General features: G+C 42.1%; 1 protein-coding gene across 8 annotated transcripts in view; it reads left to right on the forward strand.

The window, feature by feature from the left end:
- Window positions 1-26,082, forward strand: part of insyn1 (inhibitory synaptic factor 1) — a 194,740-nt gene extending 168,658 nt beyond the window's left edge. For all 8 annotated transcript variants that reach the window (XM_061814562.1, XM_061814565.1, XM_061814566.1 and 5 more), the window contains one exon: window positions 25,152-26,082. In XM_061814562.1, the coding sequence (XP_061670546.1) occupies window positions 25,152-25,958 (807 nt within the window). In that variant the 3' untranslated portion in view covers window positions 25,959-26,082. The remainder of the gene's footprint in view (window positions 1-25,151) is intronic.
- The last annotated feature ends 1,208 nt before the right edge of the window (window positions 26,083-27,290 follow it).

Consider the following 27,290-nt stretch of genomic DNA (forward strand, 5'->3'; position numbering starts at 1 on the left):
CATCGTGCACTTTCTACTTTGGCTTCAGACCAGACCTTTCCCACTCGAAAAGAGAAAATCTCGACCAGTTTAACCACTTTTTCTTCAATCATTCACACACTCCAACAGTCATTGCATCTTAAAACAACAGCATTTCTTCTTTAACTTTTTCAATTAATATCAAAAGTAAACATAAGCAGCATGTCTAGGTCGTCTTTGCTCTACGTTGCCCAGACTATGTTGCTAACTAAAGCAGTGGTGATGGACGCTGTCATTATAAAACACATTGAAGGGGTGCGTAAGTACTGTAACATTTGTAATTATGAGTGTACGTCTTTAAGAGGGAGAGAGGTGGGGCGAGTGTAAGGTAAAACTAGGAAAAAGAGTGTGGTGGAGCAGCGGTCGTTGTTTGAGAAAGTTTCGTGTGCTGCCTAAAAGAAACCAGTGGCTGCTTCTTTTCATTTTTTACAGTACATATGTGAATTGTGCCATTGGATGTAACAACCAGTCATCCCTCACTCATTGAATCACATTGCAAAATGCGACAAACTGAATAGCTCTATGTTATACTTTCAATTTGCATTGGATATTTTTTGTTGTTGTTTTTGCGCGCAACGCAGAATATCAGTGGTGCACAATTGCAGTTTAGAGTTTTGATATGAAACTGGATTAGGTTATTTTGCAGAAAAAAGAAAAATTGCTGTCAATAATGTTTGTCATTAGCGTAATCTATAACCATATGGGGAGTTCTCAGTTTATGACGGTATCACTATACTAGGTTTCTAAGAAGGTGTAATTGGAAGATGCGTTGATGGATCACCCAACGGCAGATTCTTCAGGTAGAGTTTGGTTGCTGTTTTTACAAGATGCAGCGTGGGGGTGGTGGACACGAGTGCTTCTATAAATAGAGGCGCTTGTGATGGAGGTAGGTACGTGCATGCGGCAGCCAGATGGTGCCATGTGGGGGAATGTCTCCTGGTGATTTTGTTTGCAAATAGGTCTCACCGTTAAGAAAAATGCAGCCCGGCGTGTCTCCAGCCGACTCGCCTGCTGTTCTAGCTTTGACTTATGAGGAGCCGGCGCGGGGATGTCCAAACGGCAGCCAGGAAAGGAGTGAAACTGATGCAGAGTGACAGGTTTTGTCACTCATTGAGGCAAGCGGGGTAGAGGTTGTCACAGATAAAAACAGCAGAAGCAATGACAAATTGTTTTGGGAAGGAGAAAACGGAGAGAGCGTGTCTTGCAAAAATCTGTAGTCTAGCTCTTCAGAGGGAGGAAGACTGTAGTTTCCAGGTCCATTCCCCAAAAAGAAGTGGTTTTGGGAATGCTTCTGAGGAGATTGCAATGCATATTTTTTTAAAAACTCAGGCTAAGCAACCGAGTCGAACTCAAGTCATTTCATAATTTGGTTTGTTAGGGTAGAAGAAGGCTTTTGGATTAACTGTAAAATGTTTTCAACACACGAGTGTTGGTGCTTTGATTCAAACTTTACGGACTTCTAACAGCACAATATTTCTCGATTCAAAACAGTTGGTCTCCTAAAACCTTTATTAAAGGTACAGGCAACTGTTTTTTGTCCATCCATTTTGACCGTTTTGTTATGAATATGCTAGAAACAAACAAAAAACACTTTGAACACCCTCAAATGTTAATAAATCTGGTGCACTTCAAATATCCCATTCTTTAGCTGCCAGACAAGATGAACTTGGAAATCAACCAGTAATGTGGTGAAAAAAAATATTCATCAAACATTCTGCTTTTTATTTTTTCATTTTTTTTCCCCAGAAGTGACAAGTTAGCTAGAAGTGGCAGTTTGCTAGCATGAGAGTCTGTCTTCCCTCAGAACTCTTTATTGTCAGACACCTTAATCAGATGGAGTCAATTGCATGACCCCACATCCAAATCAGTCATTTGTTCACAAAAGCTCGGTTGCGAGTTCTGATTGAGAGTGTTAGGAAACCAACAGCAATGGGAACAACAACGGGATTTTTTTTTTTTTTAAAGTGAGCAAAATAAAGTCAGGAACAAAACTAGATATGGCTTACTGATAGCGTAAATATAATTATATCATCCACTAGACTACTGGTGGTTGTCTCTAACTATCAAGACACTTAACATTGGCCAAAGTACTTGGACAACACGAGAGTCACTTAGATTTGCAAAACTACATAACCCTGGTTAGTTTTTCAATTAATTTGTTGGTTAGCAGGCTACTTCCCAAAATCCCTTTTTTTTGTATTTTTTGGGAGGAATTATTAGAAAACAGCAGTTCTCTTTGACATCTTTGTTTTAAAAAGGGATTGATACCAGACTGAAGGAGACCAAAGTCCTAAGTGTGTGCTTGGTGCAGCAACTTTATGAGTCTTGACAACAGCAGTACATGCTAGCTTTGGGTACACTTGTCAGAATCCAATTCCGTCTTGTATTTGATCTCTACAGATTGCGCAAGTGTGTCTAATGCAACGACGGTGAGTGCTGTTATTCAGCAGACACTGTGGGCCAGCGCCAGACGTACTTTTATTTGAAATGCCAAAACGCATCAGAACTCATCGTTGCCGAGCAGACGGACCGCCGCTTTTGTCTTTGAGCTCGCCGATGCAGCGTGTATCATTTCAAGAAATCTGTCCACATAAATCTGTCTCTGCCCACATCACGCGGCTTCCCCTTAATATGCGTCCCATCATCTCCTGCCTATGCTATCCTTCATGAGGATTAACGCTGCTGAAAGTATCATGTGAAAACCACCAGTCAGAAGAGAAGAAACAGGGTGTCCATGAATTGAGAAATACGGACTTAGGGTATTTTTTTTATTGTACTTGTGGGTCTATAAAAGAATTTAGACAGGTGGTGTATGCAGTTTATGACAGTCTGAACATTTTGAGGTCCCAAACAGTCGTTTGAACCGCGGCATAAAAAATACGGCGTCTGGCAGCACGAGAAAGGACACGCAGTTACTGCTTGCTTACTGGTATTGGTTTTCATTTGACTGTTTAGTATCTAAGGCCTAGAAATGTTGCATGCAAATATTTACCATATGAATCATTTGACATGGTAAAATAGTCCATCCATCTATCCATCAAATTTCTTAGCCCCTCATCTTCACAAGGATCGTGGGGAGTGCCGGAGCCAATCCTGGCTGTCAACGGGCAGGAGGCGGGGTACACCCTGAACTGGTTGCCAGCCAATGGCAGGCCACATAGAGACAGACAGCCGCACTCACAATCACACCTAGGGGCAATTTAGAGTGTCCACTTACTATTGCATGCTTTTGGGATGTGGTAGGAAACCGGAGTGCCCGGAGAAAACTCACGCAGACACTGGGAGAACATGCAAACTCCACACAGGCAGCTCCGGGATTGAACCTGGGACCTCAGAACTGTGAGGCCATCACTTTTCCAGCTGATCCACCAAATAGTCGCAAACAACTATTTCAATAATGCTATAATGATCGTTTGGCTGAAAACTCCACACATAAATATTGCCAACTGGTTTAGTTCCACCCACGTGGTGTTTAAGTTCAGAAGTTTGATATTGATAGCTGCTATAAAAAACTGCAAGTCAAACGTTCATTTTAGTCGATGCTGAGGACTGCTAAGAAAATTGATGTTTATAGTTGTGACAACCTTTATTCAAACCATTAAAACCATTTGGACGCAGAGCCCTAAAATGATTGGACTCAAGAATCGTTTGGAACCAAAATCCTATAACCCTATAGAAAACTTTTGGATAAATTAGAGTGGGGACTGATACCCAGGCCTTCTCGTCTAAAATCAATCAATGTGTAACCTCACGTTTGTGCTTCTGGAAAAAATGTTCATCAATTCCCATAAACACACCCCTTAACATTGTTAAATTTCATTCCAGAAGACTTTAAGATGTTTGTAATGTCTTTCATTGAAAGATTTGTATATTTCATAAGAAAAAGCAAAAGGATGACACCTCTTGACCTGTGAGGATCATTCAGTTTCTATGCGGAGTGAGTGCTCTGTATGTTAAAGAGGATCTTGGGCGTGTCTCCGGTGACAATGTGACCATGGCGGACATTAAGTCTGAAGGCAACTCATAACTATGTTGAATGTGTTCTAAACGTTTGAACCTCGGGAAACATTCGTCTTCGTAGGTATTGTATGTTCACAGACATTAAGTTGAGGTTACAATTGTATTTTATTTGAGAGCTCGATACATACGAGTGATTGTCGATACAGCTATCGTTATGTTTAGTATAGCGACCTGTACTTTGCACAATGGCACACAGTGCACAGTGTAATGTATATTTTTCTGTATCTTTCAGTTACAAATTTGTTAATTTATTTACCACAAGAGACCTCCATAAAAGCAAGAAAAGGACGCCTGGTGTACAGAGTTTCTTTATAGCTGTCTAGCTTCACATAGTAAAGTGTCATGAGGACAGCTACTGACAACAGGACAGGCAGGGCTTGAATAAAAACACACACAACTCCCAGTAGAGTACGTAATACTGACTGAGTGAACAGAATTGCATATTTTAGCATGCCAGTAGGGCACCTTTATTGCCTTACCTTTCATTGTATAAAGACGATTCAATCTTTGCTTGGAAAGTTTCAGATGGAACTGAAGACTTTTTTTTTTAATAGGTTGTTTAAATTGGTAGTTGAAGCACTTTCGGAGGTCTGGGTGAATGCCATTTGAGTTTGCATTGTGTTTCTGTGTGGTCAGACACTAACGCTATCAATCAGTGCACTCGATAACACTGCAACCCTTTTTAGCGTTCATCTTTGATAGTGGTTCTATCTAAAAAAGGAGAATTACTGCACTTCAAAATCATAGGTGTGGAAAAACAGTTGTTAAAACAACATTTAAACCAGCCAATTTTGGACATAATAGGGCTTAAGCTAAACAACTTGCTTCAAGACATTTTCTAACATAGCTGGAAAAGAGAACGTTCCTGGTTGTGTAACCTCACACTTAATAGGAGCGCGTGCACTCCTCAGAGCGAAATATGTGGATACAAGCAATTGAAAAGTCGCTTACAAAAGTGCAGATACCCCGAGAATGATGGGCCTGAGCTAATGTAGTAATACATTCGGTTCTACTCAGGGTTAAGAGTAAAAATGTTTATCTTTTGTTCAGTCGTAATATCTCCAATTCATTTAAAATCGGGTTATATATTTGTTTGCAAGCAATGATATATGGGTCCACACAAGAAAAGAAAATTGGAGCACACTGCCATTAAGATAAGCGCCACAGCCCAGAGGAAGCCCAGAAATGCCAGTGGCATATTGATTGCGTGGCCTGTATTAATACAAAGGGGCCAGCCGCTGCTCTCCCAGCCTGGACTTCTTATCCCAAAGTCACGGACCAGCACCGATCCTAATGAAAACTAACCCCACAGCAAAGGGGGGGGGGGGGGAGAAAAAAAAGAAAGAGAAAGTTGGAGTCCATTTTCTGTGGATTGCTGTGAAATTGTAAGTGAATGTTGCCAGGTAGTGCGAGAAGAACACCCGCCAATCACAGCGCAACTGGAACAGGTGCACTGATTATTTATTAACAATAACGACTGTTGAGTCATCACATCGCGCCATCAATATTGGTTAATTAGCATCATCAGCTATGAGTTACTACAAGGCAGGGACCGTTAACTACTTTGGCCAACTTGCTTTTCAAGCGCCTCCTGGAGTTTAAAGCCTTTTTACACATCTGAATCCAACAGGCCCGATATTGGCAACAATTGTTTGGCGAAACTGTCTGTGGTAAGAAATAGCGCTTTGGAAAAAATGCCAAAAATGAAAAAGAAAGTCCAATAAGTTGTTCCAATTCTAAAACATACATTCAACCATCCCTTTTTGTGTAGCGCTCGTTCTCAGTAGGATCACTGGTGAACTTGGACCTCTCATTGCTAATTATGTGTGAGAGGCTGCGTACACATCGAAGCGGTTGCCATGTCAATTTCACAACAATATTCACCATGGGAACTAATGTGCCAAGTAAATTAATTCATTCCACGCTGTCACGCTCCTCCATCTAAATTCTTTGTTCAATGTATAGGTAATGTCTTGAGGAACATTTTCGCATTGTTCGTCATGAAAGGGTAAAAATAACCTCGGTAAAGGTACTCACCTTTTAAAGACATGTAGAGAGAGTGAACGGGCATATATTTTCAGTCATACTCTCATATTTAATTGGTTTCGTGAGCCCCCATTCATCCCAAAGAATAAGTTTCAGACGCATTCGCAAAAAGGTCATAAACTGGGATAGATGCATGATAGGTGGGGGATTTTTTTACGATACTTTAACCCCTCACACACGTTTTACACACACAAATGTATTTGAACATACAAAATTGCAAGCATAAAATATATAGAACATCATGTACAGAAGTGATAAATGTGTACTGTGAGTACCCCTACGTGGCAATAAATGCCGAAAGTGTGGAGGTCCATTATATACAGGTACATATTCACTATTGACTCAAGTTTATCAGCACCAGTGTCTTACATCGACCTTTTTGAGTGGTCACTGTGAGCCAAGTTGTGGTGGGCCGGTCAGAACCAGTACCGACGCCATGTGTTCGTAATAGACTACATTCACTTTTAGTGATCTTAAAGGTCCACTGTCATGAAATGCATGATTATTAGTATGTTATTAATGAAAAAACGGCAGCCGGTATGGACCATCTGCTTTTTCACCAGAAAACGTGATTTTGACGTATATGGCTTTTTGTAACTCCCGCCATGAAAATCCTCTCGAGGGATTTGTTTTCGAGAAGATGCAGGAAGTGATGTACAGGGCAGTAGCGCACTCAAGTGGTCTCGTCTGTTTATAATAGTTTTAGGCCGAGCAGCGCCCTACTACGCTCACGGCAGAAAATCTATGGCGGCGACCGACCGAGGCGGCCGCTTTCCTAGAGCTATAACATTTTCGCACAATTGTCTACGTCGTCGGAGCAACCTGTCACGCTGGCTATCACAACAACAAGCCTTGTGGATCGCTGCCGGCCTTGTAGATTGGCACCAGCCTTGCCAAAACGGATTCGGCCGGGGTTGCTCGTTTCTCGCCGTGGAAGTGGATCGGATATGGGGGCGGTTTGGCTGCGGCATCGTCATCGTTCGCAGTCGGCGTTGTTTTTTTTTTTTTTTATCACCGCCACATCGAGGTGGATCGGAAGGGGAGGCGGTTTGGCTGGGTGGTCGTCGCTCGCGGGGGGCGTTGTTTTTATCACCGTCGCGCGGAGGTGGATCAGATGGGGAGGCGGTTTGGCCACGGTGTCGTCGGCGCTCGCGGTCAGCGTTGTTTTTATCACCGCCTTGAGGAGGTGGATCGGGCGGGGAGGTGGTTTGGCCGCATGCGGTTTGGCTGTGATCCACATATCATCTAAATATGGCACTTCACTCGATTGTGAAGGGGCTTGTTCGTCTCCCATAGTAGGGTCCACCGCGTGTTTTCAATGGCGAGTATCCCAGTGTGACATCACGGACAGAAGATGCAGCCGATTTGGCTACCACTTGAATGTCAAATGAGACTTCTGCAACTTTGCGCATGAATGATGCGCTCTCCGCTCATATTTACGTTTTCGTATCGACATTGAAGTGAATAATATGTATTTTTCATTACAATATTTATTTTAGAATGTATGTAGGGATGACACTTGGGCTTTAAGTGATTTATTTAGCGTCTTCATATGGTATCATTCAAGCCTTTCAGTGTGTGTGTGTGTGTGTGTGTGTGTGTGTGTGTGTGTGTGTGTGTGTGTGTGTGTGTGCACGTGTGCGTGTGAATATGGATATGTATATATAACATGTATGTGTGTTTTAAATACTTGAGGTATAATGTTGAGTTTGGTAATGAAGTGAAGAAACAGGTCCAAGGAGGTTAAAACGGGTGAAGGAAGGTGTCAGGCGTGTTACAGTATATGACAGAAGAGTGTCTGCTCAGATGCCGGACAAAATTTATAAGACAGTGGAGAGGCCAGTGATTATGTATGAAATTAGAGACAGTTGGACTGAAGAGACAACAGGAAGCAGAACTGGAGTTGGCGGGAATGAAGATGTTGGGGTTCTCTCGAGAAGTGAGCATGTTGGATTGGATTAGAAATGAGCTCATTAGAGGGACAGTCAAAGTTAGACATTTCGGAGACAAGGTTCAAGCGAGCAGACTTCGATGGTTTGGACATGTCCAGAGGGGGGAGAGTGAGTATATTGGGAGAAGGCGTGCTAAGGATGGAGCTGCCAGGCAAAAGAGCGAGAGGAAGACCAAAGAGAAGGTTGATGGATGTGGTGAAGGAGGACATGAGGCCAGTTGGGGTTAGAGAGGAAGATGCAGAAGATGGGCTAAAATGGCCAAAGATGACACGCTGCTGTTTATGGCTATGACTGTGTTTTAAAATGAATACATCGCAATTGCACAGATTAATATCAATGCTTCAAAGACTAAATCAACTATGAAGTTATTAACATGTTTATTTAGCATTGACATTCCAACAATGCATAATATGAATCATGTATATTTTGAACTCAATAATTGATAACTGCGTTAATGTGAAGATGTATTTTGAAGGACCAGCAGAGACACAAATAAGAACATATGCAGCCATATGCCATATTCCGAAAAGTTATACAACAGTAACGAAAAGTGCCCTAAAGGGAAATTGCACTGGTGAGTATATCATGGATGAAATTGACACACAGTTGTCTATAAATTATTGGAAATATTAATCTTGCGATGAAGCTTCACTTTTTGTCGCTGCCCTCGTTCCTCGCTACCGCTCTGCAGAGCCGCTGGTGCTGGAATGACTCTATCAAGGCTAGCAGCGACAGGGGTTAGCCTAAGCTTGAGGGTAACCCCATTCCTGCCCTTTATTTTTTTTTTTGTTTTAATTTTTTTTCCAGGGTTAGAAAAAATCCTATTTTGGATGGATTCTTTCGGTGATAGAATTATTTTGGTCTGGAACTGAAATCCAGAAAGTTGCAGCAACTTAGATTTTTTTATTTTTTTTTTAACTGGTCCAGGCAGGCCAGTGTCTATAGGTCAGCAATGCCCAGATCCCAGGGCAGAATGTCATTACCTTAATAATGTACTTTGTTTTTCAATTCTTTACTGTATTTTTTTGTCACAAATATGCTGTAAAAATGATTGCTGTAATCCGTAATCTTTGAGTGGCACGTACTGTATGTTATACAAAGAAAATAAAATGGGGTGCAGCAGCGCAATTCTGTATTGCCTATATTAAAATGTTTGTGTATAAAGTATGATGCTTGCTGAAGTGAGAACTTCTAAGGAGCACCAACGTCTCACTTGACATTTTTCCATTTTCATGTGCACATGAACCTGTTCAAAATCGACAATGCAGAAAAAAAGTTAGTACACTAAAGTTACTTTAATTCTAGTTCCATCCATAGTCCCCAGTAAATAGAGAACATAATGGCTCGTGTTTGAAAGTCCAATCTTGTGGCACTTTACAGGTGGTTTTCGCCGGCGGCCTCCGTTGCCATAACATTTAGTCATGGTTAAATTAACAAATTGGCTATTTGGAGTTTGACCTCCTCTGTCCTCAACGTCTCCTTCTTCTCTTGTTATTGCGCCATCAGCTCACGGGGCATCTGTCCCGTGAGGGTTAATGGCCACATTCAGCCCTCATTCTGTCATTCATCTTCGGGAAGACAGTCTTAGAATGACAGCGTGCCGCACGGAAGTATCACGTCCATGGCCAAGAGTGGACGCTAATAGAAGCCATAGCTCAAGTCTGGATTAATGACTTGGGGGGGGAAAGAAAGATTCTCTATGGTAACCCGAGTCACGGATAATGCCTATAAATAGAAGTGGCTCGTACCTGGAGAGGGGCGGGCTGATGGAAATATTTTGCTGACTTTTGCAGTTCCATTCCTCAGTCATAAAAGTTGCTGCCAATCTTGCCCTCTGCGCAGGTTGTCCACCTCCTTTGCGCTATCTACATATAATCCTTCCCTCTGGAAGAAAAAAAAAAGTTTCTAATTAAGGCCGCGGGCAGCAATGAACAGGCCGGACGGAGGAGTATGCGAGAATGCGAGTATACAGATATGGCAAGGAGTTTTTGTATCATCAAACCTCTTTGCCAGGCTCTGATGAAGAAAGTTTCATAATACAGTGTCACCCATCTGCTGTGGTTCAAAGTTTTTAAAGCACTTGAACTTTTGAACTGCCGTGGGAAGTAAATGGAAAATTTGATTGCATAAAAAGAATCGTCATCAAAACGAATTCATTAAAAAGTGAATGATTTGGACTCTCAAAGAAAAAAACGGGCCAAAATTGTCTCACGTGTGTTTTTAGGATAAGCACAATTCATTAAAGAGAATGGAAGGACCACAATCCATCTTTTTGCTAATATTATACAGTTTTTATGCTCAATACAAATCTTAAATCCGTTATGAAGGACACGTTTGTATTTTTCGATTTTGCAACAAATGATCGCACTTTGGAAAAAAGACAGAAACGAAGTGGAAACAGACGATCAGGGGTGTGACGTAGGACGTTGTGACAACAACACAGATCCCGTAGGAATACACTGTAAGAAAGCCGATGAATTTTCTGATAGTTCGAGCGATGAACATTCTTCTGAAGGGTCCCACAAAGACGGTGACGAATACGAGCTTTATGAAGGGGTTGAAGGTTATCAATTTGAGCCAGTTAGAAAGCACACACGTTTGAATTCAGACGAAGTCGCTGGCGATGAAGAAGCCGGCACAGCAGTCAGACCCATCGTGGATGATATGCCTCGTGTTGGAAATATCGACTGGTAAGCGTTTGTGAAGTTCTTTTTTGGTTTAGTTAGCCATAAACTGATAAATAGTAAAGGCTTCGATATCCTGAATGTATATACAAAGTTTTCGGTCTTGTTTTATAATTATGCATACGCTGTGTGGTGATTTGGTATGCGAAAAACCGCGGCAACTACTTTGCGTGTAAAATGCTTATTATTGTACCAAAACACACAGAAGCCAATAACGTAGTCTAAGTTGGTATATTTTCACAAGTAAATAATAATATAATGCTGTCCCGTTAGGGATCGCCACAGCGTGTCATCTCAGATGAACCGTCATATTTGTTTGGCACAGTTTTAATAATAATAATGACAAAATAAAATAAAAATAATAATCATTTTTATGGATTGGTTTTAGCTTACAATCACTGAAGAATGCTCAAAACAAATGGGTTTTTCTTCGGCGTGAATACAAAAGACAAAAATTTATCGTCATTCCAAAACAGCCCGTCCCAGGTTTTGTGACGTCAGAGGTCTGCCCACGAAATGAGTGGTTTTGCAGGTAAGTGAACAGTTGAACATATATTTTCGTCTAGATAAGATAATTTGCGTTAGAAATTACACATTCCATACACTTTAAGCAGCACACGTGATAAAGTGACAATTTAGTGTCACTCATCTGTCTTGTGTACATGGTTAAAATTTCCTAGCAAAATCATTGAAAATACCTGGAAGTGGCCAAAACCACCATAAAATTATTGCCTAGAAATAAATTGGCAGACTCCCTGGGAATATGTGAGCATGAGTTCTTGAGACATTTTTGTGCATTTACCTAAGATGCCTAAAAAACGTTATAAGTAAAACTGCCTTTGGGGGCTGGTTTTATTATTGTTATTATTATTATCACTCTTTATGTATTAACAGTATTTCTAGGGATCATTCCCAAATGTATTTTCACCAGGATGAACATGCATGTGAAATTTGATACATTTTTTTGTAAGCAAAATCCCTCAAAATGTCGATTTTGAAATCAAACAGAATGAATGTTTAAGTGTGTTAAAACGCCATCTTATTCTATTTTGATATGCTCGTGAGTGTTCGGTACTAGCACAACCTCTCAAGGGCATCCTTCTTTTTTTCATTCCTTACTTTCACAACACTCACAGCACAGCTGTGACATTTATGAGCGCTGAGCATGCGCTTAAGTGAAATATTGGGATTAAATGACAGCCTCTCCGAAAAGCAAAAAAAAAGAAACAAAATGTGTTCAAATTGTGGGGCAGCACATAGAGAGGCACACAAAAGACAGAATGAATGTGGCTGGTGTTATCGGTGTCTCTCTGGCTGCATGGCAAACAATCAGTCACCCACAGCAGACCTGGATGTAATGAAAGCAGCTTTCCTACGCCGCTAAATCACTCGACCTTTAGTGACGACCTGGAAGCGCACACACGTTATCTGGTCTCTGTCGAGTCAGCTAGCCAACCCCCGCTAATGTTTCACTTCCTGTGGGCTTTCCCGCATCGAATCAATAGCGCGCGCCGATACGCAAAATGGTTTCACTGGCTCATTGTTACATTTTGCTAGTGCTGCCTCAAAGAACTTCCGATTCAAAGGGAATGTTACGGCGAGTGGTTGTCATTTGTTCCAGGATCAATAATGGATGGATGAACGGACGGATGGATCGACGGACAGACAGGCAGATGGATGGATGGATGGATGGATGGATGAGCTGGGAGCTAATGGATGGATGGACAGGCAGATGGGCTGATGGATGGATGGATAATGGACAAACAGATGGGACAGGCAGATGGGCTGATGGATGGATGGACGGATAGACAGGCAGATGGGCTGGGGGTCTGTTGGATGGATGGATGGATGGATGGATAGATGGATGGTATTAATTTGCCGCAAACAAAAACACTGCTTGTGCCTGGAGGTGAGGCTCGTCACATGACACATTTTACTTCACAGTCTTCATTTTATCCTTGTTGTTGTTGTTGTTGTCTACTTGGCGTCCTCTCGGGCTGCATTTGTCTGAATCCGTTAACCTGTTTGTGCATGTTAGCCATTTGGCCAATATACTTTATATATTTAAAAGCAATGCTGGTACAGGGGGTTCTTAAGTTGCTGTCCCAACATCTTGCATTTGAGGTTATGAACACCGAGTAATGGACAAGTTTGCAGAGGGGCGTAAAAAACGTGGATGAAGTCTGGCTCAGTTACAGCCATATTAATACGATTCAATTTGATATTTGATGTTTGATATAACATATGTGGCTGAGTATTTTTCATGCAAATCATTTCTGTAATCATGCCCTACGATTGGCTGGCAACCAGTTCAGGGTGTACCCTGCCTCCTGTCCGATGACAGCCGACATAGGCTCAAGCACTCCCGCGACCCTTGTGAGGATTGGAAGCTCAGAAAAGGGATGGATTGATTTTCTGTAATTACTGTACTGACTTTGCGACTGCGTTAGCGTCAGTTCTTGGTTAAGTATGTGACATTCCAGCAATGTTCAGTTTTTATGTGATTGTTTTACAGCTATGGCCTGAAAGTACTTGTCATGCAGACATTTACTCCAATTCTGATTTTTCTATTGCATTAGCTGAGATTAGTGACAGACCACTTTTCTCTTCTGATGTGTTATTTCAAATTCAGTACTGTCAAACGGTGGCTGATGGTGGCTCAAACTAACTAGCGTATTTTGCGCACTATAAGGCGCACCGTATCATAAGACGCACCTTCAATAAAATGCCTATTTTAAGACATCTTTTCATATATAAGGCGCACCAGATTATAAGGCGCATAGAATAGATGCTACAGTAGAGGCTGGGTTTACGTTATGCATCCAATTAGATGGAGTTGCACTAAAGGCTCAATACTGATACTGACGCATTGGATTATAAGGCGCACCGTTGGCTTTGGAGAAAATTAAAGGCTTTCAGGTGCGCCTTGTAATGCAGACAATAAGGTAATAGTTTTCCAACAATCCTTTCTGTTGTTCTGATCCAAAAGACTGCTTTTCAAATATGTAGGGGTTTGTCAGCACGACTTTTTCAGTTGTTGTTTTTCCCGTTCAGCAAGGAAAATGCACTATAGGGTTTAGGTCTGGAAATGGAGTTAGTGTCAATGAGTTCCAGGTTTGATGCAGTTTTCTTGTAGCACAAGTCCAGCATGACTTGTTCAGTATAGGTCTGGGCAAATTTTTACATTTTTGGAGCGTTTTTCATGCCATCCATCTGTCAATCCATATTCAAAACCGCTTATACTGGTTAAGGTTGTCTGAACCTGGAGCCTATTGCAGCTGACTTTAAGTGAAAGACGGACACCACCTTGAACTGTTCGCCAGTCTGTCACAGGGCATCATGCAAACATATACCCAAATTATGACTTTACTACTGTAGTAGAATAGGTTAGAAGTAGACTACAGCACGTTCTGACTCCGTTATAAACTCAGGACCTTCTATGTCCGGACTTTGTATTTTTTTCCTGTCTTGAAAGATTCTTCCTTGTATAGCTCAGCTACTGTATGTTCACCCGGCACACAAAATCACCAGCGTATTTTCCACTGTGGTTTGAAACTCTGCTGCTTTTATTGGAAAACATCCTGTTGTGAAAGGAGCCGCTGTGAGGTCAATAAGACCAGTCTTTTTTTTCTCACCGCATGTGACCTTACAAGACTTGGGCGTAATCTCATGGCTATGTAGGGAAAGTGGCCCTGTAGCGTGACATTTTCATACGTATTTTTTCCCTTCACGGTCCTTCCTGGATAGAAGCAGTGAAGCAGAACCGCAGTCAATGATGGGCTTGCATCCAAAATACCAAAACGATTCCCTCTGTCATTGTGTTAACATGTAACCTCACAGCAAAAATGCTATTAAAAAGTTGCAACTTTAATGACTCCAGAAGCCCACCTTCCCTTCCCATAAAGCCCCCAGAGGGATAAACGGGCCCCATTAAGCGTCGAGATTCCCTAATGATGCTTTTGATCAGTGACTTGTCCTCGCGGGCATCAGAGCACAGTTTAACACTTTGAGCCCAAGACGAGCTTTTGGGAGATGAAAAGGCCATCATGTGCACATCCTAATGAAGTTCAAGGCTTAGAAAAGACGCTCGTGACAGGATCATTACGGCCGTCAGCACTTCAAAGCGACACCTCGTCCGCATGCCTGCGTCCCTTCGTACCCATCGCAGCCATCAGTGCGATCTAAATTACGTCACAGGGGTTTTAGCTAAAGCTCAAGGAAAACAACAACAACTGCAAGGCACTTGATTCCAGACTCGGTTCCAATTCTTGAAATGAGAATCACGTGTATTAAATAGATCAACGATGCTAAATTGCGAAGGTCTTGAGTTGTCATTGTTGCGTGTAGCTGGAACAAGAAAATGAAGAACACGCTTGCGTAGGGCTGCACAACACACTATATCGTTTGAGCATCTTCATTGTAAGCTACGTGTGTGCAACAGTCACTTCAGGGGTCTGTGCAATGTTGGTGTCCTGATATGCGGTCAGTAAACTGTAATAGAGTATTAGTAAGTAACCAGCAAAGGGATCTGGTTTAACAAGTTTATATGACAAGCTCCGGTGTTATGATAAATTATAACCTATCAAACGGCACCTGGAGGAGCCCCGAGTTCGATCCCGGCCCCGCCTGTGTGGAGTTTGCATGTTCTCACCATGCCTGCGTGGGTTTTCTCCGGGCAGTCCGGTTTCCTCCCACATCCCAAAAAGATGCAACATTAATAGGACACTCCAAATTGCCCTGAGGTGTGATTGTGAGTGCGACTGTTGTCTCTATGTGCCCCGCGATTGGCTGGCAACCAGTTCAGGGTGTACACCGCCTCTTGCCTGTTGACAGCTGGGATCGGTTTTAGCACTCCCCACGACCCTTGTGAGGATAAGCGACAAGGAAAATGGATGGATTTTGTGTGGTAACCATAAATGACCAAACAACTACACACCTGAATTCACTGTCTCTCTTTTCCGAATTTTATGATGGCCGCAAGCATGATGCAACAGATTAGACTTGAGGGAAGGACTGAGAGTCACAGCAATATTTGAAGGGTACTCACACGTAGAAATACAGTGGTGCCCAGAGATACGAGTGAACTGACTTCAGGATTTTCAGAGATGTGAGCCGCCAATTTGCCGAGTTTCCGCTTTGACTTGGGAGCCGACGCGGTTAGCAATTGAGAAAGGAAAGGACCAAACACTGAAAGGAATGATTTATTTACTTGAATGTGGTTCTCTTTCGTTCTGTTTTTTTCCCTCCCAACAACAGAACAGAATGTAATAAGATTCAATGACATCATCTGTCGCTCAGAAACGCTCCCAAAATGCAATTGGAAGAAAAGGTGTTCAAGAGAGTGGACTTTTGTGTTTTCTTTTTTGCGGCCAACAAGTCGGGGATGATAAATGAGCTGTCAGGCCATGAGATAAATCACAACAGCTCTATGTGAGTGCTCCATTCACATGTAAAGAATGTGAATGAGGATAGCCAAGACCTAAGATTGTGTTGAGAATACAGCAATGTGTTTAAAAAAAAAAAGTTACGATGAAAAAATTCTTATAACTTTTTTTTTCCACACACACATTGGGAATGCTTTGAAATTGCATTCCATATCACAAAAGAGTGCTATTAGTGTCAAATGTAGTTTTCCTTGACAGAAAGGGAGGGAAAGAATCTGCCCCACAGTTTAGGTTTGCATGTTTTCCCAAGTTTTGCATGGCTTTTTTCCAGGTCATCAGGTTTCCTCCCACAATCCCAAAACATGCACATTAGATTCGCCGACTCTTAATTGTCCGTGGCTGTGAATCCGAGTGACAGTCATTTGTTTATCTGTATATTATTATTCCATCGGACTGTAGGACCTCAACTGGTCGCCAGCCAATGGCAGGCCACTCATAGAGGAGGAACCATTCACACTGACATTCCCCCCTATGGACGATTTGAAGTCTTTGATTATTCCTAACATGGATATGTATCTTTGGGATTGCGTAGGAAAACTGGGGAGAGCATTTCATCTCCACTCAGGAACACCCCATCTGACAATCAAACCTCTCGACGGTGAGCTAGATGTGACATAAAACCAGGAAGTAAAAAATTAACAAACAAGCCCAAATATAACCCGTTAAAGCACTTTAATTGGGAAAAAAAAGATGGTAAAGAAGGTGAAATCTGAATACACTTCAAAACATTAAATACATCTGCACATCAGCCTGGGCTGGGAGGACACCATCATGACTCCACATTTTCACCTCAGAAACTGCTTCTATAGAGCCGGATTAAACCACTATTTGCAAATAGCTATATTTTTTTTTACAAGTGGATGCAATCATGGTGGAGATTAGTTGCATCCAGTGCAGGTGCAGCGAGAAAAAATGACGATGAGACGTGTTCGAATGGCCCCCTGCAAACGTGTTTCTCCCTGTATTTTCTTTCCCTGGAATCAAACAAAGGAGACGCTAGACGCCGGATGCTTTATAATTAACAAGCAAGCGCCGCAGAGTCCTCTGAAAACGACGCGTGGCGCCCGAACAGATGGCGCGGGTCCACTCCAATGCAGTAATGAAGTTCACTCCTATGGTGCATTCTTTCCTTTTATTTTTTTTTTTTTTTGGGAGGCATTCAGCAAGAGCGTTACATTTCATTTATCCTGGCAACTCACACCTGATTTATTTACACACGTACCAACTGTACTGCTGTCTATTTAATCCGCCAGTAAATACGCAAATATTCAACACTAAGTCCTAACGTGGCAAATGTAATATTCTCTCCGCAAGGATTAGTATGAAGATTGTCTTTTTTTTTTTTCATCAAGGGCGGAATACAAGCCATATGTTGACCTGGCGAACAACACGTTAATATACAGCCAAACAAGCTGTGTCTGTTTAACATGCAACAAATACCCAATGCGCAATTCAATTTAAGTGGAAATTTGCTTTCCTTCTTGGTACTGACTGGATTGGACATCCGCTTCCCAAATCCAGGTTCTGGCCTTCCTATGTGGAGTTTGCACGTTCTCCCAGAGTTTCACTTTTCGCAGCGGGTCTTGATTCTTATCCTGCACAATCGCAGTGTAACACTGTTTTAAAAAGACTGGTAAATGTAGAAGTATTGATTCAACACCCGCACTGAAATAAAAGTTTTTCAAGAAATGACATTGTCTGAATTGTAATACAAGTAAACTCTAATTACAATGAAGTTTGCTCTAGCTGATCTCTTTCGACTTGAGTAATGATGCAATTTTTGATCATCATTTCTAGATTTATATATATTTACAAAATGTAATTTAGTTTTTTCGTTGAGGTGCATTCTGTGTAGTGACGTCAATTGGGGATGTGCTGCTCAAGTGGGGCTGACCAAGGTACACAGCCAACGCCTCCTGTCTTTCACGCTTTTTCGCTTGGCTTTCATTTATCACTCTCAGCCGTTTAAGTTCCTCGTGAGGACAAGATGAAAAGAAAGAATCTGTGCTGAAGTGACAAGAACCGAGCCACGGATCTTTCGGCAGCTCAACTCTTCCGACTGTTTCCTCAACTTTCTCTCTTTATCTATGAATGCTAAACTCCTTTTTCCATTCCGTCCAGATTGAAAATCAAATGTAAAAGCGCCACAAAATGGCAGCATTCACTCTTTTTGCTGTCCATAAACGTTGTTTGCAATTGGCTGGCTTAGTGCTGTACAGAGGGCCAACTTAACAGTTTTACAGCAGCTATTTTACCTCATCGTTCCCAGAAGGCCTCTGATAAGACATGGCGGTGACAGTGCATAAAATTACTGTAATTTCCGACATACAGAGCGCACCGGATTATAAACATCACCCAGTGCATTCGTAAAGGAAATACCATTTGGTACATACGCAAGTCGGACCTGTGTAAAAGCCTCAAGTGCCCACATTGAAACCTACATTGAAAAAGGATATTTACAAAGACGGTACACAGAAAGGGTTTTCAAAGTTTTAATACCTTATCTTAGCTTGACATTGCAACAACACGGTAGCACGATCTGGGCTGGTTAAAAAAAAAAAACATACCTAAATCCCTGAGACACGGCAGTAACACAGCAGAAGCACATTAGCGTGGCGGTAACAGGGCCAGTTAAAAAAAATAAATAAATATACCGATAAAAATCACTGAGATGCGGCAGTAACAGCAGCAACACGTTAGCACAGCGCTAACGCTTGCGCAGGGCTAACAGGACCAGTTAAAAAAAACAAAACATACCAGTAAAAGTCACTTCCTCTGCACATATATTCCACTGCTCTCACGCTTACCTTTTCCTCTTGAATGCCCCCTTGCGGCCATTAGAAAAAATATACAAACTAGCTGTATCACCGCATAAGCCGGGGGGTTGAAAGCGTGTGGAAAAAAATTACAGTATGTTCTCTCTGTTCTGTTATGTTTAAAATCTTATTTTCATAAGGCACTTACTGAGAATGACAAAAACAAAATCACCTTATGCGCTGCATGTTGTTTCAGAGATAATTAGCTTGGTTTAGCTGTTATGCTGTCAAAACAACGGATTCCCATAGCTTTGCTGAGGTTGTGAAAAAATGCTAAAAATGGAAAAAAAATACATAAATTCGTTTTTTTGCCCAGACATTAGACATTTTTGATGCCAAAAGCTTGTGACACATTTGACACAAATCATTCTTATAGCTGACAATATCGAAAAATTCCTAAATATCCTGCGTGTCTGAATCTCTCGTCACCGTTGTTAATGCTCTTGGATTCCGTTCCTCCAAGTTGTTGCTGTGTCACTGTTTATTCCAACTTAAACTAGAAACCAAGATCTTAAAGTTCTTAATCATCGTCGACCTCCCCCTCTTTGTGGATTTTTTACATTGTGTTGATATCTTCAGAGATATTGGAACAACCCTATTTTGACGGTATTGTGAAGTCATATTCCAGGAGTATCTGAAAAATGTCCATGGAAAAGAAAGCAAGTAGTACCAGTAAACAATTTGAACAACCTTTAAATATCTTCATATTTTGTAAGTTGCTGCTTAAGTCAAATGCGTTTCCATTACAATACAATTGTGTCAAGCAATCTATGGGGAGCCATATTCGCTACAGCAATTTAATGCAGCCAGCCATGCAGCTGTAAAAGGAAATAAAACCAGAGGAACTGGAACAAAAGGCCCCAAAACATTAAACACACGTTTATCATGTACAGTATAATCATGAAATTTTTCATCCTAATGGTATTCATTGACATATGCAGTAGTACACGTGATCACATTTGCAGATGCTTAATATCCTGTGGTTTTGACACCTCAGGCAGGCTTTAACAAAAGCAAAGATTTGCTATTTCGCGGCTGCTAATAGAGCTTCGTTTGCTTTTCCATCACGGCACTTTGCATCCATGAATCCTTAATGTTTTTGTTGGAGGGGGGGGGGGCAGTTTTTGCAACTCTGTAATATATCACATGGGCAGTGGTTTAAAAAGGTTTTAGGAAAAATTTCTTGAAAGAAAAAGGAAAGAAGCCCCCGGCAGATGTATGTTCTCTTAGTGTGGAGTGAATAAAATGAATGGATATATCATGAAAGAAAAAAAATCATATTTCACCGGAGCCTGTTCGTCACCACCGCTTTGTTGGCCTGCTGCTTTGGAAGTGTTGGATGTCAAAGTATTTCACATAAGAGTTAACCTCTGCCTTTGTCGTAAGCATCTTTTGGATGTTTGAGGACGACAGAGCACTTCAGATAGAATCGCGCCGCTTTGACAACACACACTTGACATTTTAGCGGCTTTAATCAGCACCTTGCGAGTTTGATAACAATCCATCGGCAAATGAAAACACTCAGCTTCCATATGGTCGTAAATTATGGACCTCTGATTTGCTATTAAAGCCATTTAAGTGTTCCATGCGCACACAAAAAAGTGTAACACCAAATGTTCATGTTCAAATTTGAACAGCTTAGGAGAGAAATGCATTTCTAACATGAACTGTCAAAAGTGCAAAAATGGCTAACATTAGCTCGTGAGTGCCAGGCAGGTTGATGAATTGGTTTGGGAAGATAAAGCAGTCCAGATCCTCACCCGGTGCTCCTGTGCGACAAAGAAATTCAAACGAAAACCCTTCATTCACAAACGGCTGGCTTATGTACTTCCTCCAGGTAGGGAAACCCCTGGAAAGGATATCAGGAGACTACTGACACACCCATCCATTCATTTTCTATACTGGCTGTCCTTATTGGGGTCAAAGGTGAGCTGGTGCTTCCCCACGGTACACACCAGACTTTTCACCAGCCACTCACAGGGCACGCGGCCATACAACTATGAACAGTATAAAGTCTTCAATGAACCAAACATACATTTTTGGAATGTAGGACAAAGCCCGAGTAAAGTCCACATAGCGGCTCTAGAAGATAGACTCAAATACGCAACCTCAAAATTGTGATGCATACTTGCTAACCACGAGTGGACTTGCTGCCAAGGCGAAAAACGTCTAGCCTTTATTTTGGTGGGGCTTTACTTGATCTAATTATCAATCTGAATGGCCCCTAACCCAAATGCGCTTGGGCTTGAGGTCACCAAATGATGGCCTAACATTCCCCTTCTAGATTTTCTAGCAAAGAGCAAGATTCATGGTTGTTGTCTTGGTCCTGATGCAGCAAGCCGGCCTCAAACATCACATTAGCACCACAATATTTGACTGTTGATATAATTTTCTCTTCCGAAAATGCTGTGCTACATTTATGCCAGATATAACGAGACATACACCTTCCTAAAAGTTCCACTTTCCTCTCATCAGTCCATAGAATATTGATTAAAGTCTCGGGACTCGTTTTTTTTTTTTTTTTTTTCAAAAGTAAGACAATCCTTTATGGTATTTTCTGGGTTAGAAGTGTTTTTGTTTTGCCTTGGAACTCTGCCATGGATGTCGTTATTTCCCCCAGCTCTTCCTCATAGTTCAGTCATGAAGACCAGCCTAACTGAGGCAAAGCAGACCTGTAATTCTTCCGGTGTTGTCCTGGGTTACTTTGCGGCTTCCTGGATGAGTCGTCACTGGGTTCTTGGGGTAATTTTTGTAGACTGACCACCCCTAGGAAGGTTTATCACTGTCCCATGGTTTCTCTGTTTGTGGATAATGGCTTTCACTATGGTTCAGTGGAGTCGTAAAGCTTTTCAAATGGTTTTGTAATCCTTTTCACAGTGATAGACATCCATTACTTTATTTTTCATCCATTCTTGTACTTGGAATTATGACATTTCATTTGAGCTTTTTGAAATTTTTTGGCTGACTTCCTTTAGAATGAGAAGAGATTTTTTTTTTTTTTTTTTTACACAGAGCCAGGTACCTACCTTTGTTGTTGTTGTTTTTTTGCTTGAGAAAAACATTTATGATCTACATTTAATTATTACTTGGGTTATCATTCTCTCATATATTACGTTTGTTTGATGATAAAACAGAATGGCGAAACTGGAAAAAAAAATATTTGAGAGCGTCAAATACTTTTCCGTGGGATTGTGTTTGCAGGCAGTAAGAGTATGATCCACTTATCTGAGTAAAGACAGACATTCTTCTTATGTCTTTTTAAATCAGGGCCTGGCATGAGGATCAATTTGTTTGGTGTTTCTAGATAAGACTAGCTCTATGTAAAACTTAAAAATCCCGCGACTCCAGGTTTGATTTATGGCTGTGAGACCTTCACATTTACTAGTTTACCACACTCTTCTGGTAGCAAGTTCCAGAGGAAAATCCTTGGCTCCCAATAGGACAGCTTTGTGTCAAATAAATGTCAATAAGTTTGTTGAGAGAGCTCAAATACGACATTTAACACCAACTAAGACACTACGGCTATGTAATCTGAGAATGATCGGACTCTTGGGTGCCATTTTGATGGTAAAACCCATAAAGAGCCCGCCAAACACCTGGACGACAATCCTCTTCAGCCAACATAGTAGCAATTACCCCCTCCTTCCCCCCAAAAAACTGTGTAAATTATCACAAACAGAAGCAACACTTCTGCCCAGTCATCTGCATGACTCTAACACATTTGCCAACGCTTGACAAAAACACTGGAAGAGATACCAAGGAGACAAGATGATATGGTAATCCCTTTTTTGTAATTATCTCCTGAGGTCCATGGTCACCATGGCAAAGTGTTGCACGTGCCCTGATCTTCTCTTTGTGAAAGCAACCAGATACTCCCTGAGCAGCATTCTTAATTTAAATACCCACAGCCATTCCTGGTGAAACAAAAGGGTACTAACGCTGGGCTGAGTGGTTAAAATGTCTCCTAAAGTCAAGACTAGACTAGACCATTCATTTTGTTTACCTCCCAATGCTAAATCTGTGGCGTGCAGTTGGAGGCTGGAGTTCAGTGTATTTTCCCCTGTGGACTTTATGAAGCTGTCACTCTATAAAGTTTATGAAGCATTGACAACATTTCCTGGTGAGTGAAGAGACTTCATTTGCAACACAGTTAAGCAATATAGCAAAAGAATGGTATTCAATAATCTTTTATGACTCTCTTTTTTGCTGTAAATGACGTCTTTGCGGAAGGCGCCGCAAACGATGATAATATCCGTGATTGTGAGTGGGAGTTATCATTACAATTCTCCAAAGATACAACAGTTGCCTCTGCATTCAGAGGAACACGATTCCCCTTTTTTGCTGCTATTCTTCCCCACTCCAAGCAGTCAAGAGTCAACTGTGGTTGCAGCACCTGATCAAATCAGAGTCAGGTCGCTCCACCGCTCAAAAGAGTCGCTTTAATGGAGAGCCAGGCCGGGCAGCCGAGGGTTTATTACTGTATGTCGACACCTGTCAGAGATGATTGGGCTCTGTAATTGAGGGTCAGAATGAAAGAGGCCACTCGCGGCTGCCTCGTCTCTGACATGACGCCGTGACGCGCCGCGATGGTCAGTAATGTAAAAAGTCTCCGGAGAGCTTCTCCTTCTCGGCTCGAGTGGTGATTTGGGGAAATGGATTCCATGCGGTTCGTCATTACAAGAGTGCTACTCTCTAATTTTCAGCTCCACCTGCTATCATGATTTATTTATCACGAGTGGGAACCCGTTTCTGCTCGCCACCAGCCCAAGTGAGCCCTCTGTTCACGCCGTTTGGAAGTATGCTGGAACATTAGAGAAGGAATAAATCATTGTAGCTCTATCTACGTAGCACACCAGATTTCTGGTGGGCTGAGCTGTGCAAAGCTGTGAAGCCATGTGGGGGGAAACACAGATTGACCACAGTGTGGGCCCGAGCGCAGCGGCTACATCAACATTGATGACGATAAACAGGACATCTGACCTTATTCGAATAAATACCTTAATTTTATAGTGGCTTCTGTAAAATTGATTTCAAAATCTGTTACCGAAATTGTCCTGTGCCGTCCCTCAGCTCCGTATTCAGCTGTATTATCTGCCACATTCTTCACTTGCCTATAGCGATCAGCTGAGAAGCAAGATACCCTCCAGCCATCCATTATCTGGGCTGCTTATCCTCACAAGGGTTTCTCCAGGCACTCCAGTTTCCTCCCACATCCCAAACACATGCACTAGTTGGAGATTCTAAGTTGCCCTTGGGTGTGATTGTGAGTGCGAATGCTTGCTTGTTCCTATGTGCCCTTCGACCAGTTCTGGGTATACCCCGCCGCCTACCCGATGACAGCTGGGATCCAGCACTCCCGCAACCCTCGTGAGGATAAGCAGCTCAGAAAATGGATGAAATCAAACTAGCTTTTCCTCCTTAAACCAGAAGTGTGTGTGTCATCATCTTAGTACCCTGAATTAATAACAATTTACTGAAACGTATCGTGGCGGTAACCTCCATCAAACACCAAGGATAAGAGCACGGCATATTTTGCAAATTAGAAAACCCCAATTCCAATTAAGTTTGGACGTTGTGTAAAACATAAAATGAAAACAGAAAACAATGATTTGCCAATCCTTTTTAATCTACAGTCAATTGACTATGCTTCAAAAACAATTCCATCTGTTCAAACTGATGAATTGTTTTGTTTTTTTTTCCATATATTGGCTCATTTTGATTGTGATGCGTGTAACGTGTTCCCAGAAAGTTGGGACAGACCATATAAGACAGGGAAAGTTGATGAATCCCCCCCCCCAAAAAAAAAAAAATAAATAAATAAATAAAAAACCCTCTTTCGAACATTTCAAATGAGCATTTTGGGCCTGAAGTTAACATCTGTATTCAGGCGTTCTTGTGTGCGGTTTGCATGTTCTACCCCTGACCGCATAGATTTTAGTAAAGCTAGCGATAAGTAGATGAGAAATACGAAGTACAAATGGGAAAATGGATGTGACCAATCAAGCTTGACTTCACTTTACCCAAGTCGTGACTCTATCAGGATTCTACTTGCAAGTAATTTCCTGGGGCTTCATTTTTGACACAGTAACTTGGGTTAGTGATGGTTACATGTGAAAGTTAAGACTCAAACTAAATTTGACGTACTCCCACCTGTGCTATTTTTCCTTTCAGGTGGTGGGGCAGATTGATAAATTGACATCAGATTTTGACTTTGACCTGGATCCAGATGACTGGACGGTGGCGACGGCAAGCAGCACGTCCAGCAGCGAACGTGGCCTCGGGGAAGCCTTCCGTCTTGACTTCCTCAACGCTGACGTGCTGTCCGACAGCTGGGAGTTCTGCGGCTACCTGGAGTCTGCCAGCGGGGCTTGTGCCCGCATGTCCAGCGAGCCGCCGATGGGCTACTACCCTCGAGCGGCCTCAGGCCGCGGGACCATACCGACTCAGACGCCCACCTTGCCTCCCACGGCCACCGCGTCTGTCTACTCACAGATGAACGGCGGACTGCCCATTCCCAACGGGCCGCGCATCATCACTCCGGATTCATCCAGCGAGGAGGCTAGCAGTTCCACACACAGCCACAAGACGAGGGAGAGGGTCCGATTCAGTGACAAGATCCTTTACCATGCCTTGTGCTGCGACGATGACGACGAAGAGCAACAGGAGGACCTACCAGACGACAAAAGCGGCCGTGGCACGCCCGACAGCGACAGTGAGCCAAGCCTCTTGGTTGAGCCGCCCACCCCCAAACGTTCTTCCTCCGAGCACTCGCTCCTCCACAACTGCCTCGACCCCTCTTTCGTTCCCCCGTCAACGAGAAGCATGATGGGAGCGCACACATTACCCAGGAAAGGCCTCCTGAACCCCGGCTGCCGCAAAAAACTGCTCCGAAACAGCAGCACGCAAACTGTGTCGGATAAGAGCACCCAAACTGTACTGCCCTATATTCCAAGCAAACAGAAAACAAAGGAGTACTGAGCCAGTCGGAGCCTCCCTCCGTTTATCATTCAGCTCACCACAAGGACTGTGCATTATTTAATATTAAATACATAGTTAATAGATTAATACATAAAGAAATCAATTACTAAATAAAGAAATGATATATGGGGAAAAAACATTGTGCTTCTTAAACTCATTCCAAAGATCACGTTAGGAACCTACATTGAATCTTGGCTACACGATTACTTAACCCTGCATCATAAGTCCTAACCCCTACCACTAACCATAACCCCGAAACTCGATTCAAACCCATAACTGTAAAATTTCCTACAAGGTTCTACCCTTATCCCTAACTCTCTAAGTCTAACCCCGAACCTTAACCCCTCACCATTACTCTAACCCTTATGTTAACCAATACGCTTGCCCTAACCTTAACCTTTACTAAACATGAACACTCTCCCCAAACCTAACCCTAATGTAACCCTGATCACAAAATCTAATCATGAACCCCGTCTTTAATAGAAATCCTAACCTTCACCCAACTGGCAAACCTCAACCTAGCCTAACCTTTTTAACCTCTACTCACCAAACAATAACATTTACACTAATTCCATCTGAAAATACTTGAGGTCGAGACAGGATCAACAGAATCCCATGTGAAGAAGCACTGCAAGGAAAGTGTTGAAACCAAACCAAGACTCAGTGCAATGCGACTATGCCTGTACTGGGTGGATTAATTTGGAATAGAATACCAAGGAGAGTGAGAAGAAGGTGAGTCACAGTATTTCTGCAAGTTTTCATAAACACCATTAGAATTAGTCAGCAAGGTTGTCCCATCATACACCTCTATTTGAGTCAAAATATTTGTTCGAGATCTACCTTGTGTTTGGTGCTAATAATAGTGGCCGTGACTCGCCTGGCACTATGATCTTCGCATTATTTCAGGCTGTTTTCCTATTGGTCAGCTCAATGACTGATTCTTCTGTTTACATGAGCTAATTATGTAAAATTCCACTCATCTGTTAATGTGTTAAAGAAGATAGTCTGTGCACGTCCTCTTTTTGGTATCCTTTAGCTCTGGGCTTTGCAGTACGATACTCCTTTGCCCCACAGCCACCCCGCGACATGACTCAACGCTACTGAGGTGGGCAATCGGGAAAAAGAAAATAGCGGCTTGTACTTCAGGCTTAAACAATGCAAGTGAACACAGCACATATACCGGCACACTGCAACTGAAAAACTGCAAACCACTCAGGTTTTTAGGCCCTACATATGACATACTGTACTGTACTGTACTGTTTTTTGTTTGTTTGTTTATTTTTGGGAGTGAGGGGGATTATTATTGAACAATAAAAGCATGCCACAATTGTC

The sequence above is a fragment of the Syngnathoides biaculeatus genome, chromosome 3, assembly GCF_019802595.1.
Source record: "Syngnathoides biaculeatus isolate LvHL_M chromosome 3, ASM1980259v1, whole genome shotgun sequence".
Lineage (NCBI taxonomy): Eukaryota > Metazoa > Chordata > Actinopteri > Syngnathiformes > Syngnathidae > Syngnathoides > Syngnathoides biaculeatus.